The sequence below is a fragment of the Anthonomus grandis genome, chromosome 9, assembly GCF_022605725.1.
Source record: "Anthonomus grandis grandis chromosome 9, icAntGran1.3, whole genome shotgun sequence".
In the NCBI taxonomy this organism is placed as follows: domain Eukaryota; kingdom Metazoa; phylum Arthropoda; class Insecta; order Coleoptera; family Curculionidae; genus Anthonomus; species Anthonomus grandis.
In genome coordinates, this window is record NC_065554.1 from 3,824,657 (window position 1) to 3,845,455 (window position 20,799).

At 37.0% G+C, this 20,799-nt stretch overlaps 1 protein-coding gene across 4 annotated transcripts in view; it reads left to right on the forward strand.

Moving 5' to 3' along the window:
• Positions 1-20,799, forward strand: part of LOC126740736 (uncharacterized) — a 112,195-nt gene that overhangs the window by 87,243 nt on the left and 4,153 nt on the right. For 3 of the 4 annotated variants that reach the window (XM_050446891.1, XM_050446892.1, XM_050446893.1), the window contains one exon: positions 415-622. In XM_050446891.1, coding sequence (XP_050302848.1) covers positions 415-622 — 208 coding nt within the window. Of the gene's footprint in view, positions 1-414; positions 623-20,799 lie in introns of those variants that run through there. The other variant, XM_050446894.1, reaches the window with a different exon arrangement.

Here is a 20,799-nt window from a genome sequence, read left to right on the forward strand (position 1 = left end):
AATTTTAGCTTAGAAAGTTGTGCCGCTTGACAAACCTTTTGACGCATTTCGGCGTTTTTTTTTAAACAGTGGTTTTCGATAAATCCGTGGTGGGAAGTTTTCAAATGAACACCCTCTATATTATTAAGGAGGAATAGTAGTATTGTTTTGTGCCTAATAATGATTTATTTTAATAACAAAGAATATGCTAATATGCATTTAGTTTATGGCTAATCGCAGTGAAATGCTAGACTACCCTAACGCAGGTATGCTGAAATTGGCTTTGTCCCGTTTTTAAATGGCCGCCCTGTATATTTGCTTCTCGTTCCAACCCAAAACCTAAATTGATTCAAACTATACGGGCCTGCTTTGCTTAGAATTAAGAAAATAGAAAGAAGATAATAAATTCACGGTTTTATATCATTTTTTTTCTAGGTTGGTGTGAACTACAGGAATATGTTTCAAGATGGTCTATGTGGAACATATGGAAAAATGATTTAGTTGAGATCGACAATGCGATTATGAAAGCAATATCTTTAGGGAATAATGCGCTAATTTCCTTTAGGAAAATGTCGATTCTGAATAAGAGGAAACTATTCCATGAGATGTTTGAGTTTATTGAGTCAGTCAAAACAAAATTAAAGTAAGTAAGATCTAATTTAAGCATACCGGCTTTATCTGTAGTACAGCATCTGTTTGTGAGGCGAATAGATTCGATTTTTTTTAAATTATATTTCAGCGTCCAATCCTTATACAGTGCATCCCAAAAGTTATGTCTAAATTCATTTAAAATTCAGGGGTGTGTTCGAAAACAAAAACGCTCGGACCCGTCGATTTTTATTTCAAGTTGCGCATTTTTGTACGTGAAGTTTGTATATACAGGGTTGCTCAAAAATAAATTACGACTATCAACTTAATTTTTTCAAATGAAAGCACCTTTTTTTATTTCATTTTTGAATTTCGCGTGGAATTAATTCTACGTATATTTCAAGCATCATGTCCTATTCCTAAAGTCAACAGTTATCGAAAAAAAGACGACCAAACATTATTATCAGAGTCACCTTATCTCTGAGAATTTTTATACAGAGCAAAATTCCATTCATTCGTGTTTTTTTATTGTCGGCTGGTGACCGTGTATTTTCATAGAAACTGTATGACAGTTGTACGTCAAACAGTTATTGTCAAGTGTGAAGTATACAAGCAAAGTTGCGGTTTTCACAATGGTAAAGTTAACGGAACGAGAAAAAATAGAAATTCTGTGCATGGTTCGGTTTGGTGATAGAACACATACTCAAAGAGAAGCTGCTCAATTATTCAATGAAATCCATCCTGATCGTCCTCCGATATGTCAAAAGGTGGTGAGTAGAATAGAGGCTAAATTTAGAGAATTCGGTCATGTTAGAGATCTGCCGAAATCTGGTCGTCCTGCTCGAGATGAAAATGAACAACTTGACGTTTTGCTTTCTTTGGAAGAAAATCCATGCACTCCTCTGTCGCAGATTGGGGCAAATTTACACATGGCGAAATCTATAGTTGACCGAATAGTTAAAAAGCATAAATCACCCCTACAAAGTTATTTCTGTGCGAGTTAGAGTTATTTGATGACGATTTCGATAGGCGAAATGTGTTTTGTGAACACTTACAAAACATGTGCAATCTAAATAATAATTTAGTTACAAATATTATTTTTTCCGATGAAGCCACGTTCTGTTTGAATGGTAGCGTGAACAGACAAAATTGTCGATATTCGACAACAGAAAATCGGCATTGGATGATGGAGGTAAACACCCAGTACCCTCAAAAACTAAATGTGTGGTGTGGAATAGTGCGCGGAAGAGTAATAGGTCCCTTTTTCTTTGAACAGACTTTAACGGGACAACTGTATGTCGATTTTCTTCTATCTATTTCTAGTTCCAGCATTACTAGCTTTATTTCCAAATCCATTGGACCCAGACTATTCTGACGAAGAACTAATTTTCCAGCAAGATGGCGCTCTATGCTGCCACTGTGCGTACATTTTTGGATGAAACCTTTCCCAATCGGGGGATAGGAAGGAGATGAACCATCGAATGGCCTGCTAGGTCGCCTGACCTAACACCAATGGACTTTTTTTTGTGGGGATACCTCAAGTCGAAGGTATTTGTTAATAGGCCAAATAATCTAGATGACTTGAAAGAGAGAATTCGCAGAGAAGTGCGCGCCATAACTCCGGAAATGATTGAAAATGTGCAACGAGACTTTATTGATCGGCTTGGATATTGTCATATGCTTGTATATATTGATATATGCCGTAAATGGCAACCATTTTGAACATTTAACTTAATTTTTGTTCTTTTTTTTATTTGTTACATGATCTTTTTTTCGATAACTGTTGCCTGTAGGTATAGGAAATGATGCATGAAGCAGACGTAGAATTCCACTCGAAATTCAAAGATGAAATAAAAAAAAGGTGCTTTTGTTTGAAAAAATGAAGTTGATGGTCGTAATTTATTTTTGAGCAACCCTGTATATACAAACTTCACGTATAAAAATGCGCAACTTGAAATAAAAATCGACGGGTCCGAGCGTTTTTTTTTCGAACACACCCCTGAATTTTAAATGAATTTAGACATAACTTTTGGGATGCACTGTATAAGGATTGGACGCTGAAATATAATTTTGTATAAGGTAGTACATCGTACATGCTATATCGCGCACAAGTTTAAAGAATTTTTCCCCTTCTCACTCCATCCGTCCTCCAATATCCATCCATCATACCATTCGTCGTTGTGCGTCTCGCGTGCATGTTGCCCTCGATACGGACTGTGCAAGTGCTTCATTATAAGACCCAAAAAAAAACTGGATGCAAAACCCGAATATGCACACCCTTTCCTTATCAATTTTAAACAAAAAAAAGCCCTTTTGTTATTTATTTTCTGTGCACGTTCGTTTTTTGGTGGAATAACAGAATACATTTTAAGAGTAGTCGCATTTTATACCTACCTAAGAAAATATTGTTTAAAATATTGTTTAGTCGTTTCCATAGCTTCATAAATCACACTACGCTATTGTTAAACTTTGACCGTATTTCAATTTTTAATGATTTCTTTAACATTTATCATGCCGGCGGTACAGGGTGGCCAACTAAGAATGCGAGGTACTGTATCTTGGAACGTATTCATCGCAGAGGCTTGCGGTAAAAAATATTATTACTAAACCGGCCAAGAGAAAAACCTGGGAAATGTTTTTAAGTTTCTAAAATGACCGCTAGGGGGTCTGTTTGCGATTTTGAATCTAAGAAATTGGAGTATTTATGAATTTCGATACAATCTGAACCTTTTTTGTTCAACAGTTTTTCCTGTATTTCTGAAAATAAAGTGGTGGGGAGGTATTCAAAGGTTTTCCTCTTTTACGGAAACCTGTCTGAAAAAAATGTCAGATATTCAAATCTTGTTGTAGCATGCGGGGCTCTGTCACAATCGACCAACGTTCCCTAGCTTCTCGTGGAACTTTTTATGGAGAAACGACACGAACAAATTAAAGATCTTAACGTGCAAGTTAGGGTCTTTAAAGGCAATAGTCACAATCTTCATTTAAAAGAATATTCGAGAGTGACGAATGAATTGCCATCCGCACTGCTACCGCTACCCGAAGGTACAGCTGCAGAGGGTGTCATGAACTCTGCAATGGAGGTGGTAACGGCCGAGAGTGAGGAAGAGAACCTCTCCTTTCGGACACTCGAGGCTTTGGATCAGCGACGAGTGGCGGGAGGTTCTTTAAGGGTTCACAATGCCGTGAGTCTTAAGGGACGTGATCGTGGTGCCTCTGAGAAATGTAAGATCCCTAGAGATGCTCCGATCACCCTTAGGAAGAAACTTAACAAGGCGCAACGGAAACGCAAAGCAAAGATTATGAAACTGCCCTTGCCATCGTCATCATCAAAAAGAGCAAGGAGCATTCCGGGGACGCGAGGGAGACTCAACCTCCTCTTGGTACTTTACAGCTTGGCTGCACCACGGTTTAAAGTACTACAAGCCAATCTGCAGCATGCTAGGGCTGCAATCACTTTTCTGGCAAAAATCTTCGATGAGGCTGCAATTGATGGTTTGGATATTGCCCTTATCCAAGAACCATGGAACTCCAATAAAGGTCGAGTCTGTAGACTGGGTGTAACCACTGGCACCGTCTATAGATTACAACAAGTCAGGCCACTCAAGCAAATCTGGAAAATTCCCTCTGCTGCCTCCGTTCCTCGCTTTACCGTACAAGCGGCAGACTTTGCCGGCATTTAGTTTTCGCTTATATCTTTATACGTCCCACTGGTGCAGTACGTTTCTTGAAATAGTTTTTGCATGTAGTTTTTTTTCAGTATATTATAATAAATATTATATATTATGTTATACTCCACACACTTTTCTTGTGCATTTACTTTTAGTTTTACATCAAAAGTTATGTCAATAAGAAATGAGGTACAAAAATCTATTCCAGCTCATTTTAATAAATAATTGTTTTCTATTTTATAAATTAAAATACTAATAAATACCCTGCGTATACATATAATGAAGACCTCCTGAATTTGTTTTCATTAATAATCCCCAATACGCAGTACAGCCAGAGCCGTTGAGATTCAAGGTCATTTTCATTTTAACATGGGCAGCATAGGAAATGGCCTGACTTGTTGTAATCTATGGATGGTGCATTATGCTAACCAGGCTATTTTACTCTCTCAGATCTCTGCGACAGGAACACCATAGTAGCTCACGTCTTTTTCCCGGATGGAGCGGATGCAATCATATGCTCTGCATACTTCCTGGGCGATACAGCCTCCCCACAGATCAAAATCTGAATGCATACTGCAAAAAGAAAAACGTGCAGTTTATCCTTGGATGTTATGCAAACTCTCACCACACAGCCTGGGGAAGCACAAACATTAATCACAGAAGTGAGTCTCTTTTTAACTATATACTTGGAGATAACTATATACTCTGGATAATTAATAACAGAGATATATAATCTTAATAATTAATAACAGAGATTAATAACCTAATCACTAAAATCAAATCAAGAGATACTAGATTTGACTATTAGTTTAAACTGTATCGGCAGCAAGATCAGGAACTGGGTCGGATATAAATCGACCCTACAGAAGAACTTACTATCTTGTAACAAAACTAAAAAGAATTATGATCAGCTATACTACATGGCTGATAATGTGTCGGAAGCTATTGTAACAGCATATAATGAAAACTGTCCACTGAAGGTGAAGCGGTACAATCGTGGCACACCTTAGTGAAACAACAATCTTAACAAAATATGGTCTGGAGTACGCAAACTCTGCAACCCTGCCTAAACCTGTAACAACTCGTGGAGCCACATCGTAGGGCATTAACCGACTACAATAAGACTATTCGTAAAGTTGATACGGATTCATGGAGAAGGTTCGACGAGGACGTCAATGAAATGTCTCGCAGTGCAAGGATCTACAAAGCGCTCTCAAGAGAGTGTAAACAGGAGGTAAGGTAAATAAAGCGCCCTGATGGCACTTTGACACAAACCGAGACGAGGGACGCTTGAAGCCCTAGCACAAACACACTTTCCCGGTCGGATTTGCCGCTCAGGCCAATAAGCCTGACATATTTTCTGTTGAAGATCCTGAAGAAAGTCATTGATGGACATCGTGATGTGGCGTTGGAGAAACGCCCGCTTAATGTCCTCCAATACGCCATTAGGCCGGTAAATCAACAGACTTAACACTCAACAATCTTGTAACGAGCAACAATAACTCGTTGAAACAACAGGAAGTGGCAGTGGCGGCCTTCTTAGACATAGAACGGGGCTTTAACAACGCACTGCCACGCTTACTCTATAAATCGACAGCAGCAAGAGCAGTCAGCCCTCTTATCTGCAACTGGATCAAAACCATGCTAAGTGAAAGAAGAATAATGATCACCGTACAGGGCGAACGCGTGCACTTCCGAGACGCGCGAGGTTGTCCGCTGTTACTATTTCCCCTCCTGTGGTCGCTACTCGTTGACGACCTGTTGGCCATAATTCGACAGTGGGAGGTCAAAGTCCAAGCTTACGCAGATGATCTGGTGATCCTATTAAAAGAAAAAAATGAGAAAGCAATCTCAACATCACTACAAGAAGTGCTAAACATCATTCTAAAATGGTGCGAGAGTGAGGAAATGTCCATTAATCCGCATAAAATGGTAATAGTGCCATTCACCAGAAAAAGGAATATGAGCAAACTCAAACCGCCGATCCTGAGAGGTGAAATCATCCAATTTACAACGGAGGCGAAATACTTTGGGATTTAAATTGTCGAATTGTCGAAACAGTGGGCTGCCAAGGCAGTTGTGCATATAGGGCTCCTGATGGACCTGTCATGTCCCACCGGGGGTTACCAGAGCCCAACGGCCTAAGAGAAACCGATAAGGCTCTCTGGTCTGAAGGACTTAAAGTCACTCGGTACACTGAAAGTGTTACCCAAGTATTTGAACCTGGCGCGCGTGAGTGCTGGGCACTTCCCGACTACATGGTTAACGGTTTCATCTTCCTCACAGCACCATCGGCATTCCAGGTTGTCCGCATTACTGATAGTATGGAGATGGCTTCTTAAGTGCCAGTGACCGGTTAAAAGACCTGTCACTAGCCGAATTTCGCGTCTTTTTAGGCGTAGTAGATTTTTGGTGAGACAGGCAGAGGGCCCACCTATGTGCGCTTTGGCCTGTCTCATACCAGGGGACTCAGTTCATCTTCGGTGTGTCCACTTGTCCAGCAGGCCATTCATTGACGCGACCGCAACGCATTTGGCGATACCAACTATGGGTTCCGGCCCCATCAGCACATTCGCCGATCCCAGTCTGGCAAGAGAGTCCGCTTCCTCATTACCTGCATGGCCTGCGTGGCCAGGTATCAAGACGAGCTGGACCCTGCAGCCCACCTGCACCAGTTTTTTCAGGACTTTTATGCACTCTAGTACAAGTTTGGAGGTTACCTTTGCGGCCGTGATAGCCTTAATGGCAGCTCTGCTGTCCGAGCATATTTATACGACTTTATTGCGGTGTCCGTCCGCATGGAACCCGTTATGCTGAGACATGCAAGACTTGGACTCTGTCCAGTTGAGCACGAATTTTCGCTTTCTCCGTACATGGCCACCAAACGATAGCCCCGTATGTGAAGAGGTCTCACAATGCGCGAGTAGATCTAGTGGAGGATCTTCGGAGACAGACCCCAGGTATTGCCGAAAGCCCGCCTGCAGGCCCATAGCACGCAGGTGGCCTTTTTCATTCTGGTGTCTGCATGATCGTACCAGGAGAGTTTGGGATCTAACTTGATTCCCAGAAATCGAACTGTCCTGGAATAATGCAGTTGCACGCCACCTCATTACGTCTCCTCGTGAATAGTAGGAGCTCTGCTTTTTTGGGGTTAATCCTGAGACCCCCGAGAGGCACCATAGGTCCACCATACGCAGGGCTCTCATCATAGGGCCCCGCATTGAGACGGCGTCTTTCCCTGGGCAAAGGATTACCAGATCATCAGCGTAGGCCTGTGTGTATAGGCCAGCATTGTTTATAAGATTTATCAGACTGTTGACCGCAAAGCACCACAAGGTAGGCGACAATACTCCTGCGGGCAGCCCCTAGCCGCCAACGTTTCGACAATCTCGTTGTTGAGCTGGGCAGATACATGACGTTTCGAGAGCATGGCCTCTATCCAGCTAACCAAACTGGGTTCCGAGCCGCGGCTCTTGAGTTCTTGGCAGATTAATGCGAAAGGGGTGTTGTCGAACGCCCCTTCAATGTCTAGAAACGCACCCAGACAGGCCTTGCCCCTACCCAGAGCACCCTCCACCTTCCACACGAGGTGGTGTAGGGCCAGGTCCGTGGATTTGCCCGCATGATAGATGTATTGGTGCACATGCAGTGGTTTGTTGACCAGGATGCTTTCCTTAAGGTAACCGATCAATCAGCGTCTCCATCGCCTTCAGCATGAAGCTGGTAAGGCTGATAGGTCGGTACGATTTGAGATCTGTAAAATCGGGTCTTCATTCCGGGTTTCGGAATGAAGACGACTTTCACTTGACGCCATACTTTGGGACGTAGCCCTGAGCAAGGGACGTCCTGAATAGTCTGACTGTGTGTGGGGTTAGTACATCTAACCCGTTTTGCAAAAGGCATGGATATAATCTATCCATGCCCGGAGATTTGAAGGGGGGGAATGTCTTGATTGCCCATTTCACCCTCTCGTAGGTAACTTCTAGCAGTCTCGAACTCTAAGCGAAGAGGATCGCGAGATGAGTTGGAGTCTGGGAAGTGAATGCGCAGCATGACCTCCAGTGACTCCCGCTCATTGGTAGTAAAGCCCCCATCTAGAAGTGACAGCGACAGTGCAGTAGAAAGTTGTGACACTGCCTCGGTTGAGTAGTTCTAGGCCATTTGATTTAATTTCGATGGGAAAGTAGGCAGAGCAGACTCCAGATCCTTTCCCGTGTTTATTGACGGTTTGACGGCTACTAGGTCCCTTGTACAGAGGCCTGAGCGAAGAAAGCACCGCACATTCCTCGTAAGGATGATTGCGCGGGGATTCTTCGGGGATCCCTGGTAAGTCCAGGGCTCCTGTAATAAGGCGACGACCAGCTCAGTGAGCCTTTTGCACAGAACAGTGGTGGACGCTCTTCCATGCTGTAGATTTGCCTGCAGAAATGTTAAAGGCATGCTGTATGGTGTGGGGCTGGCTGACTGCCAGCTTAGTCCTTGGAGCTGGAAGAGCCTACGGATTGCCCTGGCCTTTCGGAAGCTGCGGTGTCAGCAGTAGTGGCCTTTTCTAAGTCGGCGGCCGAGGGCCCAGGGGCCACTGTGGAAGTAGCCACCCTGGTGTCATCGGCCGCTTTCTTGCTCTCGATAAGAGAGACAGAGGCCCTGGTGATGCTATAAAATAGCAAGCCCTGTCTGTCAAATAACTTTGGGATAACCTTAGATAGGACGCTTAATTGGAACTTGCATCTTGACAAAACAATCAAGAAAGCAAAACTGTCCCAGATACGCGGCAAAACCTGGGGAATGAACCCAAAACAGATGCAGTGGTTATACACACAGGTCAGCAGACCGACGATATCCTACGGCTCTGTATTGTGGTGGAGCAAAGCAGCACAGCAACTGGCCAAAACAAAACTTAACAGCCTTTAAAGGCAGGCCTGCTTGCTTATTACGGGGGCGATCGGAAGCACCCCGACAGCCACCATACTACTTGGACTAACCCCTCCGCGCATATACCTGCAGGGGAAAGCCATAAGAACTACTTACAAGCTGCACCATGTCATAAATGGCATGTCGGCAAATGAAGTCTGGATGGAATCAACTGAACTGGTTGAGGTGTGCAATCACAGCACACTTATTATTCCATAGACCTAATGCCAAGAAAAAAACGAAACCGAAGTTCAGACTCGGTCAACATATCAGACCGAGCGGACCGGGATCAGAAACGGATGGAACTAGAGAACGCGGACATCTGAGTTTATTCAGACGGCTCCAAAACCAATTTTGGAGTAGGAGCTGAAATATACTGCACTATTCCAAGGACAAAAAAACGTTTTATTTGTTAATTTCTGTGGAGATACAGGTTGCTTTTGGGGTGCCCCAGAAGTCTTATGAACTTAATTACCAGATTTAAGTCAGAGAAATAAGAACAGTAGTTCTCTATGATTTGCTGATAATGTGAAACTTTTCAGGGAGGATAGGTCTCTCAATGATGCTATTCACCTCCAGAAAGACCATAGAGTATTTTTTGAGTGGTGGGTGGAAAATAAAATGACTTTAAATGTTGCGACGTCACATCATAATATCACATTTTCAACACAAAGAAATCTAATCAACTTTGTGTACTCTATGGATGATACTCTACTTAATGTTAAAATGGGCATGATTGTTACATTTAAGAGATTATACTGTTATTCTGGACGTGCCATTTTGGAATACTGTTCTGTTGTATGGTCTGCTTCATATCACTGTTATGTCCATCAAAAAAAGAAAGAGTGCAGAATAATTTTTTAAAAGTTGTGGCTTTCAGAGAGAGGAATGTGAATATGAGTGGGTTAGAACACGTCTGAATTTACATTCTTTTGAAGCAAGGAGAACCCTGATTGACATGTGTTTCTTGCATCGGGTTGTCAATGCTATCATTGACTGCTCCCAATTGTTGGCCCTAGTTAGGTTTAAGATAGCCTCCGGAAATAGACGAAGCAAACACAAACTTGTTTAAATGATTTATATTGTTGCAACTTTTATGGTCTATTTTAAATTTGTATTGATTTTAATTACTTTGGATTGTTATTAGCTGCTTAGGCAATTTTTACTAATATGTAGACTTATCATGTGATGACGTGTTATCTGCTGTTAGGTATCTGCTGTAAATGGTTTGCTGTAGATGGATAAATAAATAAAATGGGGAACTCCGTATTCTTTCATAAATTAATTTCGTGCTTAAATAAAACAACTAAATTTTAAAAACAAAACAACTAACTAAAAAATTTTATTTAAAGTATTTGAACATGCCGTTGCAACATTGATCATATCAAAACCGAATTTTCGCGAAAACGGCGAAACTTTAGCGGGTTTTAAGAAAAGGGCAATTTTGTTTAAAATTGATTTTTTTTAACAAAAAAGTAAGAAACTACAGCGAGAAAAAAGTTTTGGGCATTTTAAACAATTAGAAGTAAAGTGTGAAGCGCCCTCTGATGACCACACTGAAAAGGTGTCCATATTCGGATTTCACGTCCAAAAAAAAAACCTGAATACACATTTTTAAAATAATGCGTTAAAAATGTTATAAAAAAATCGATCATAAATATTAAATAAGGTATGGTTGAACACAAGAAAACACAAGTGATTTAACTTTAATATCGATTATATTTCTTTTACCGTAATTCTAAGCTTTATGCGTGAGAGCTTATTAACAACTAACTAAATAACAGTGTTGTTGGCAATATATACAGGGTGTCCCAGCGAAAACGAAACAGAGGTATTTTTGGTATGAAAAAAAAAATTTTTTTACAAAAATCTCGAACACGCCGATTTTATTTTCGAGGGGGACAACTTTTTCTTACTAAGGCACCCTCATACCAGTATTTAAGATTTTATTTTTTTTTCTATTTAAGATTTTAGGGTGGGATCACCCCTAAAATCTTAAATAGAAAGAGGGGTCGTGTGATACCTTATTTTAAAGGTCTTTTAATTCTGAATATAACTGCAAAATTTGAAGTGGCTAAAATTTTTTATCCGGATATGACAGCTTGTCAAAATTGTAGAAACAGCGAAAATGAAAAAGGTATTTTGAACTCTGTTTTGGATAATATTTTTAAAAGAATAAGGAAGTCCTAATTTCAAAGGGGTCACTTATTAATTAAGAGGCCACCCTAATACCTGGAACCCTTTACGAGGGGTTGAAAGCACCCCTTAAATCTTAAATAGAAAAAGGGGTCGTGTCATTCCTTATTTTGAAGGCCTTTTTACTCTGAATTTAAATGGTGACTTCTGAGTGACTGATGGATATCTTGTGGATATAAAAATAGCAAGAAATACAATCTTTACTGCCAGTAAAAGTGGAGAGATAAGAAATACCTACCCTTTTCCTTTTGTGTCTTTTAAATAAAACAAGTTTATTTAAATTACGTCAATTTATTAAATGTTCAAATTGTGCCCCACCTACTTCCATGCAGGAATACAGGTTTTGCTCAAAACGATGCCTGACGTTTTGTAGAACTTCAGGTGTTATCATCTGACACTCATTTATAATTCTCTGGCGTAAGTCTTCTAGGGTGTCTGGTTGGGTAGCGTAAACTTTTGTTTTTAAATGCCCCCATAAAAAAAATCTAATGGGGTTAAATCGGGTGACCTAGCTGGCCATTCCATAAAAGGTCCTCTCCTTCCAATCCAACGATCAGGAAATATCTCATCAAGATATTGCCTCACACCAGCAGCATAATGTGGAGGCGCTCCGTCTTGTTGGAAAACGACTTGATCATCATCAGAATGATTTCCGCCTTCCATTATTTCTACTATTCTTGGATATACGGCATTTTCCAAGAGATCTCGGTACATTTCTCCATTCAAATTTCCGGGCAGAAAAAACGGACCAACAATGGAGGCGCCCAAGATTCCCGCCCAAACATTTCACTTCTCAGGGAACTGGGTATGAACTACACGAAACTGGCCCGGATTTGCATTTGACCAGTAGCGGCAGTTATGACGATTTACGTTGCCATTAAGAAAAAAAGTACATTCATCTGAAAAGCAAATGTTGTAAATAAGACGCGGATTAACAGTTATCATATCACTAAGCGATTCACAAAATTGCACTCGTCTGTCAAAATCGTCCTCATTCAGTTCTTGCACCAGATGAATTTTGTAAGCATGGAATTTATTATGCTTAAGTATCCTATGAACACTACTTTTGCTTACTCCTGTACTCGTCGCCAATTTTCTGACACTTATTCCTGGCTCGGCATGAAGTTGACCTAGGACAGTTATTTGCATTGCTTCATTGACAACAACAGCATTTTGAACCTCACGCTTTTTATTTAAGACACTGCCAGATTCCCTAAATTTAGCAACTATTTCTAGAACGTATTTTCTGTTAACTCGTTTTTCTGGATGAAGGTCATTAAATTCTTGTACCGTTCTATTGGCACAATTGTTATGCCGAAAGAAAAACTCTATCATCTCAACCCGCTCTGCAGTAGAATAAACCATTGCTAATAGTGTTTTAACACGTAAAAGACTGGGTAATAATTTAAAACTATTTAAATAAATGCTGCTTTATGAAAAAAGTACCAATGATATTTAGCAAGCTAAAAAATAAATTCTTCAGATACTTGTGTTTGCATTTGATATTTTGTTTTTATTTATGATATGCTGATAAGGTGTAATAACAATAATATTAACAATACTAATAAATTTTTAATCATGTTTTAATGATCCAATAAAAAAATTGTAAGAAAGGGTTTCAGGCATAAAGGTTTATTTAAAGCATTTTTTCCAGAATTTTATTTGGCTTTCATATCCAGAAGAAATCGATCAGTCACTCAGAAGTCACCATTTAAATTTAAAGTGAAAATGCTTTCAACATAAGGTATAACACGATCCCTCTTTCTGTTTAAGATTTAAGGGGTGCTTTCAACCCCTCGTAAAGGATTCCAGGTATTAGGTGACCTCTTAATTAATAAGTGACCCCTTCGAAAATAGGATTTCCTTGTTCTTTTAAAAATATTATCCAAAAAAGAGTCCATAATACCTTTTTCATTTTGGCTGTTTCCGCAATTTTGACAAGCTGTTTTATCCAGAGAAATAATTTTAGCCACTTCAAATTTGCCAGTTATATTCAGAATTAAAAGACCTTTAAAATAAGGTATCATACGACCCCTCTTTCCATTTAGGATTTTAGGAGTGATTCCACCCCCTCGAAGGGGGTTGCTGGTATGAGGGTGCCTTGGTAAGGAAAATTTGTCCCCCTCAAAAATAAAATCGACGTGTCCGAGATTTTTGAAAATTTTTTTTTTTCATACCGAAAATAGCTCTGTTTTGTTTTCGCTGGGACACCCTGTATGTTATGTCACTGATAACATATATTTTTTATATGATATAACATATATTTTATACAGAAAAAGCGGCATGACTGCTTCATACACAAAAACTCTTATTCAGCTAGATTAGAAGGCCAGTCATTTAGGAAATCGTTTTCTAAGCAATCTTTTATAAACATACACGAATATGCTTTTTGCTTATTAACCAACACACCTCCTCAAAAAGATATGAGTTTAAATCTTAAATCTGAAAATTTACGGCTTACGGGGAGTAACAATGATCCAACATTTGTTGCAGGGGTTAGGAAAAACCCCACAAAAACCTAACCAGATCATAAGCGGTTTAAATTAGTATTTAACATAAATTTTAATTATTTGCAATTTACAATTTTACAATTTTAACCATTATTAAAAAAATATATTATTAAATCTTTTATGGCTTCGTATTTCTCGTGAAGACCCATTTTTTCTCTTATGTCCTTGTATTGTTGTGGTGTCAAGGACTTTGTCAATAGGTCAGCTTCTTGTTCACTGGTAGGCAAATATTTCAAAAAGATAATCTTGTTTTCAATTTGTTCACGAGTAAAATGGTATTTAATGTCGATATGTTTAGAACGTTTATGATTGACAGGATTATTTGCAATTGCTATGCAACTTTGATTGTCTTCATATAAAGATATTGGTTTAAACATATTGACATTGATACTCATCAATAAAGACCTAAGCCATAAAATTTCTTTTATTGCTTCAAATACCGCCATGTATTCAGCCTCAGTTGATGATGTGTAGCAACTGAATTTTGTCGCCGTGTAATCCAAGTTATTGTACAATTGTCAAATAACTTAAATAGACAACCTGTTGTACTTCGGCGATCAATTTCATTATTAGCCCAATCGGCATCAACATAGCCTGTTAATACATGGTGATAGTTTTCAATACGTTTGTATACCAATTTTATATTTAATGTTCCCTTAACATATCGCAACACTCGCTTTAAACATAACCATAGCTCTTTATTTCCTTTTGTCTGATATCTACTTAATAGATTTACGGCAGTACATAAATCTGGACCTGTACAAAGCATTGCGTACATTAAACAGCCAATTAAATTTTTAAAAGGTGCATCAAAACTATCTTCTGAATTTAATGCTGTATAGTTTAATTATACAGGCAATGGGGTGCTGACGGGGTTGCATTCACTCATGTTAAATTTTTGCAAAACAGATTTTAAATATACAGTTTGATCTAAAGAAACTTCAGAATTTGACCTATTTATTCTTATTCCTAAGAAATAATTCATTTAATTTAGATCAACCATATCAAACCGCTTCATCAAAAATTCTTTAAAGCTATTCATTGTTTTTATATCCTTTAATTAAGAAAATCTCATCCATTTTTCACAAAGAGACCGACGTATACAACAGACGAAAAACAATGAAAAACACAAAGTCACGGTCTCACAACATTTACTTAAAGCTACACGTGTTTCGCTCTATTCAGAGCATCATCAGGCCTAAAACAATAGTAATTAGTATTGAAAGAAAAAAAGAGGACATTAAAAAGACTAAAACCTTAAAAAGCCACTAACGTTGGCAAAACAGTAAATAAACATACATTTAAGGTTAGGATGACTATACAGTTATTTAGAACCAAAAAATAAAAAATAAAAAATTGCAAAATAATATCACACCTATTGGGAATCGAACCCGCGACAACAAGCTTACAAGCCAGAGACTATAACCTATGGGCTACCGGAACACCTAACTTCTTTAAAAAAAAAAAAAAAAAAAAAAAAAAAAATACTAAGAAAGAAAAGCTGTATCCTATGAATCCCAGAACTCCAATTCTCTACGGTCTTCCAAAAATTCACAAAGACAATGTTCCCATAAGACCAGTGGTTTCTTTTATCAATTCCCCCTGCTACCATTTATCAGCTTGGTTAAACACAGTTTTGAGGGAGGTGACTTTAAGTTTAGGAGTGTTTATTCAACTAAAAATTCAGTGGATTTGTCAAATAGTCTGAAAAATCTTTACATACCTGACGGATCTATACTTATTTCTTTGGATGTAAAAATATAAATAATCTTTTTCCTAGCATTCCCCCTACAGAATGTATAGATCTGGTAAGAACTATATTATTAAAATCTTCCCTTAGTCGAGTTATAGTTGATAACCTCTTGGACTTGCTCAGCCTTGTTGTGAATCAAAATTTCTTTCAATTCAATAATAAAATTTTCAAACAAGTCTCGGGATTGGCTATGGGTTCATGCCTTTCCCCACTGTTAAGTGAATTTTTTATGAGCAACCTAAAAGAAAGGATTGTTAAGGGTAGGTTTGAGGAGTTTCTCATTGAATATAGGAGGTACGTTGACGATATTTTTATTGTCTGGAATGGCCAGAAAGAAGATTTGACAAATTTTCTTCGTTTTGTGAATTCTTTGCACCCAAAGATTTATTTTACCATTGAGGAAGAACAAAATGGTAAACTGCCATTCCTAGACCTCCTTATAGAAAGACTCAATAATAAACTAATATTTGAAATATATCGTAAATCCACAACTACTGATAATGTCATTCAATACGCGTCTATTTCTCCCTATCCATACAAATTTGCCTCCTTCAATTCTTTCTTTTACAGACTTTTTAACATCGCCCTGTCAAAGGAAGCGTTTGCTAAAGAGCTTAATATTATAAAACATATTGCTTTTAATAATGGATTCCCACTTTACTTAATTAACAAATTATACTTTCAGTTCTTAAATAAATACAGGTTGACTTACAATCTTCTTCATGAGAAAGACGACAAAAAGTCCTTTAGATCTTTGTCCTTTTTCGGCTCAATTTCATTAAATTTAGCTAAATTTTTTAAGACTTTTAATATCAAAATCGCTTTCAAAACCGCGAATAATTTAAAAAAACAGTTAGTGAGCGTGATAGACAAGGCAAATGTCTTTTCGAAATCAGGGGTTTACTCTTTGAAATGTGGGGATTGTGACGCTGTATATATTGGCCAATCTGGAAGAAAAATTTCTACACGCGTTAAAGAACATGTAGCGTTGTTTGAGAAATTTAAAAATACAGACGTTCGTGATACAAAGTCAGCGTTTGCGAATCACCTGTTAGCTTCCACACATAACTTTGAAATTACTAAAGCCAAGAAGAGTCCTGTTCTTGTCTGTGTTAACGACGTATTTAATTTTGAACCCAACCTTATTTTTAATAATCTTATTTAATCAATTTTATATTTACATAATTTCTTCCAACTGAAATAAGTTTAATATTGTGTTAAAATGCCTTGGCTTAACAACAAATTTTTTTGAACTTCTTCTCAGTGTTGCGGTAGCCCATAGGTTATAGTCTCTGGCTTGTAAGCTTGTTGTCGCGGGTTCGATTCCCAATAGGTGTGATATTATTTTGCAATTTTTTATTTTTTATTTTTTGGTTCTAAATAACTGTATAGTCATCCTAACCTTAAATGTATGTTTATTTACTGTTTTGCCAACGTTAGCGGCTTTTTAAGGTTTTAGTCTTTTTAATGTCCTCTTTTTTTCTTTCAATACTAATTATTATTGTTTTAGGCCTGATGATGCTCTGAATAGAGCGAAACACGTGTAGCTTTAAGTAAATGTTGTGAGACCGTGACTTTGTGTTTTTCATTGTTTTTCGTCTGTTTATATCCTTTGTTGCAATTACCAAATCATCGACGTATAAAATGATATAAATATTTTTATTTACATCACCTCTGTCCAAAAGATATAAAAACTGATCTGCTGAGGAATTTACAAATCCCTTTTCTATCAATACATTATTAAAGCATTCATACCAGCACCGGGCTGATTGCTTTAAACCATACAACGATTTATTTAATTTACGAACTAAATCATTTGTCGGGACTACAACATCGTCAGGGACCCTCATAAAAATGTTTTCTTTTAAAATCCCATTAAGAAAGGCCGTCTTCACATCCATTTGATGTGTCAACATATTGGTTTGCTAACGCAAGAATACACCGGAATGTACTGATACGCGCAACCGGCGCAAACGTTTCATTATAATCCAGAGATTTTCTTTGGCTAAAACCGCGCGCTTTTATTGTAAACACCCATTTACAGTCGACGATATTTACATTATTTGGCTTTTGTACAAACGTCCCCGTTTTATTCTATTCTAAGGATTTTAATTCGTCTTTAATAGCTTTTTCACATTTAACCCTATTTGGATTATTAGCTACGTCTTGATAACATTGAGGAATTTAATTTTCAGATATTTTATTAAAACCTGTTAAGCAATTATAAATTTCAAAGTTATCCTCTTTATAAGAATTTATTGGTTTAGCTTTTAACCTTTCACTTCTCCTCATTTCCTGTGAATTATTTAATGTCCCCGGATGATAATAATTATTATCATCTGGGGTACATGGACTTTCATTACCACTATTTGAGCTCATACTTATTTGTTCAGGGACATCCTTTAAACTTGAAGATGTTTGACCTTGAGTGCAATTTTCAGGGACACTTCTACTGAGTGTTTGTTTGCACTTCTTACTGTCCATTTCACCAGGAATAAAATTATTTACAGAGTTATTTTCATCAACACCCCCTGTTGATAATTTATTATTTGTACCTTTTGGTATAATATTTACCTCTGTATTTACGTCACTATAAATTTCGCTACCAATTTTTACTAATTCATCAAGTTCTAATCTTGATGTTTTATATGAAATTTCATCAAAAATTACATCGCGCGCAATAATGAATTTTCCCGATTTTACATCAAAAATCTTATATCCACTTAGCGCATAACCCACAAAAATACCCTTAAACGAATTACTATCGAATTTAGTTTTTCTTGTTTTATTATGCACATATGCGGTGCAGCCAAATATTTTTAAGTTACCTACTTTTGGCTTTCTACTATGCTACATTTTATACGGGGTTTTGTCTAAATTTATTGCTTTTGTTGGAGACCTGTTTACTAAATAGGTTGCAGTTAAGATTGCTTCGCCCCAGAAGCGTAGCATACGTTAAAATACAAATATGCCTAGCCAATGAGAGCGCTTCGGCATCCGCGAGGGCGTGGTATGCGAACCGCCAAATTCAAAATAGGAAATTTTCAATGTATGTAGTTTTTCTATTCATATTTATATTTAATTAGGTTTTTATGATGCATATATATTTTAGATGAAGAAAAGTGCAATATGCATTAAAAACATTTACTAAGAAGATATTTTAGCTATTATTAGTAAATGGATTATTGATTTTTTTTAATATTTACAGCGTGTGACGAAATTGTTAATCATTTGGTATAGCGGTACGTGTAAGCGCAATGTATGAATTATTTAATTATTATGGTTAGTTAAATATTAAAAATGGGGTGATACGAAATTGAATTGGTGTGTAGAGCTGATAAATTAATTGGTTAATAGGTGGATGAGTGGATAAATAAAGAAGTTAGAAAATAGAAATAAATGGCAATTAAATTTTTTAACAATATATGGTGAACATTTTAAAGTTCGCATTTTTACATACCTCTGTGTCATAATTCTAATATGCACCTTAGTAATATAATAATTGTCAATAGTTATTTGAAAGTATAATATTATTTTAAATTGTTCTCTACCACTATACATTATACTTTAGTGGTTGATAATTGATATAAAGTATATATATATGGTTGGAAAAGCTGGATAAAGGGTAAATATGACTAAAAAGTCAAAGTATAAGAACAGAAAACAAAAAAAAAACGTAGAAATTATATTTAAACTTTGTTTATTTCAAATAATAAAAAATCTATAAATTTATTTGTTATTTAAATATAATAATTTATGGTATTTTTAATATCAACAACCTCAAAATTAAATGCAAAGAGGCTAAATGTATTAATCTGGTATATAGTATGTAGTATGTAGACTCGCACTTCTTTAGCTTATTTGTCATCTCGGCTCGTCATGTATATACAGCCCAAACCATTCAAACTTTCATACAATAGTAACATGGAAAAAAAATACTGCTCTGTATACATTTTAATTCATAAATATATACTCACAGAGGATCTTCCCCCTCATTCCATGTCAATTTCAAGTTAATCCAATTAGCTTTTCTGCACCCTAAAAAATATTAAAAACATAGCAAACAAAATGTAATAGAAAATGATTAGTTGAATATTAACATACAAAATAAGCTAACATTTTAGTCTTAAAATAAAAGATATAAAAATAGTTATACAGAAACCAACACCTATGATGTCTTATAATTTGTTTTTACAATTTGAAACCTACACCAAATTAAGCCTTACAAAAACTATACCTAGTTATGTATATGACCTCTTACATAAAATTTGTATTTACAATTTGAAACCTGCACCAAAACCTTACAAAAAATATACTTAGTTATATTATACTGATTATAACACAAAATACCATATAAAATACCACATCCTATTTTTGTTAACTTCATAGCTATAATACAAACATAAAAAAATAGCCATAATTCAAATATTATCTAGCCATTAAATACACAAAGAAGTCTAGCTTATTTTTTATTTGGATAGTACATTTGTTTTTCAATTTTTCTTTTCTTTTCAATGCCCTGAGAATTTTCTTCCTCCACTTCTTTATTTTTAAATTTGTTGATTACAGCCATAAATCTGGCAAATGCATTTTTATCTAAACTTTTACCATAGCTACAAATCTCTTGCAATGCAATCTTAAAATAAGTATAAACGATGTAATAAAAATGTAACTTATATTTTACTCAAACTACTTCGATTTTCTTCAAAGTCCATTGCAGAACTATTGACTTTCATTTTTGAACTCTCCTGAATAAAATGGTTTACATCCTCCTGATAATTGATTTGGCTAGTTGTGGGTTGATCAACAAACAAAACATTATCCTCTTCCTCTTCACTCATAGTTGGGGAACCTACAGCAAACTCGCTCCTCTGCTCAAAAATGGCTACAGCATGTATATGTTTACAAAGTACTGTTTAGACAGAATTTTCTGGACACTCACATCTGTATTTATGAAAACATATTTTACAGATGTTACAGTATCCAGTGTGACATTGCTCATCACATAGTTCATGACAAGACACAACATAGAACTTACCACTTACCGAAACACTTTGTACTTTAAATTTTCCAAATTCTAAAAATTCTACCTTACCATTCATTTTTTCGGCTTTGTTATGGGCTTCTATTACAATTTTATGCTGATAGCTATTTGACTTTGGTCTTGTTGACATGTTCCTTGAATGCGAAT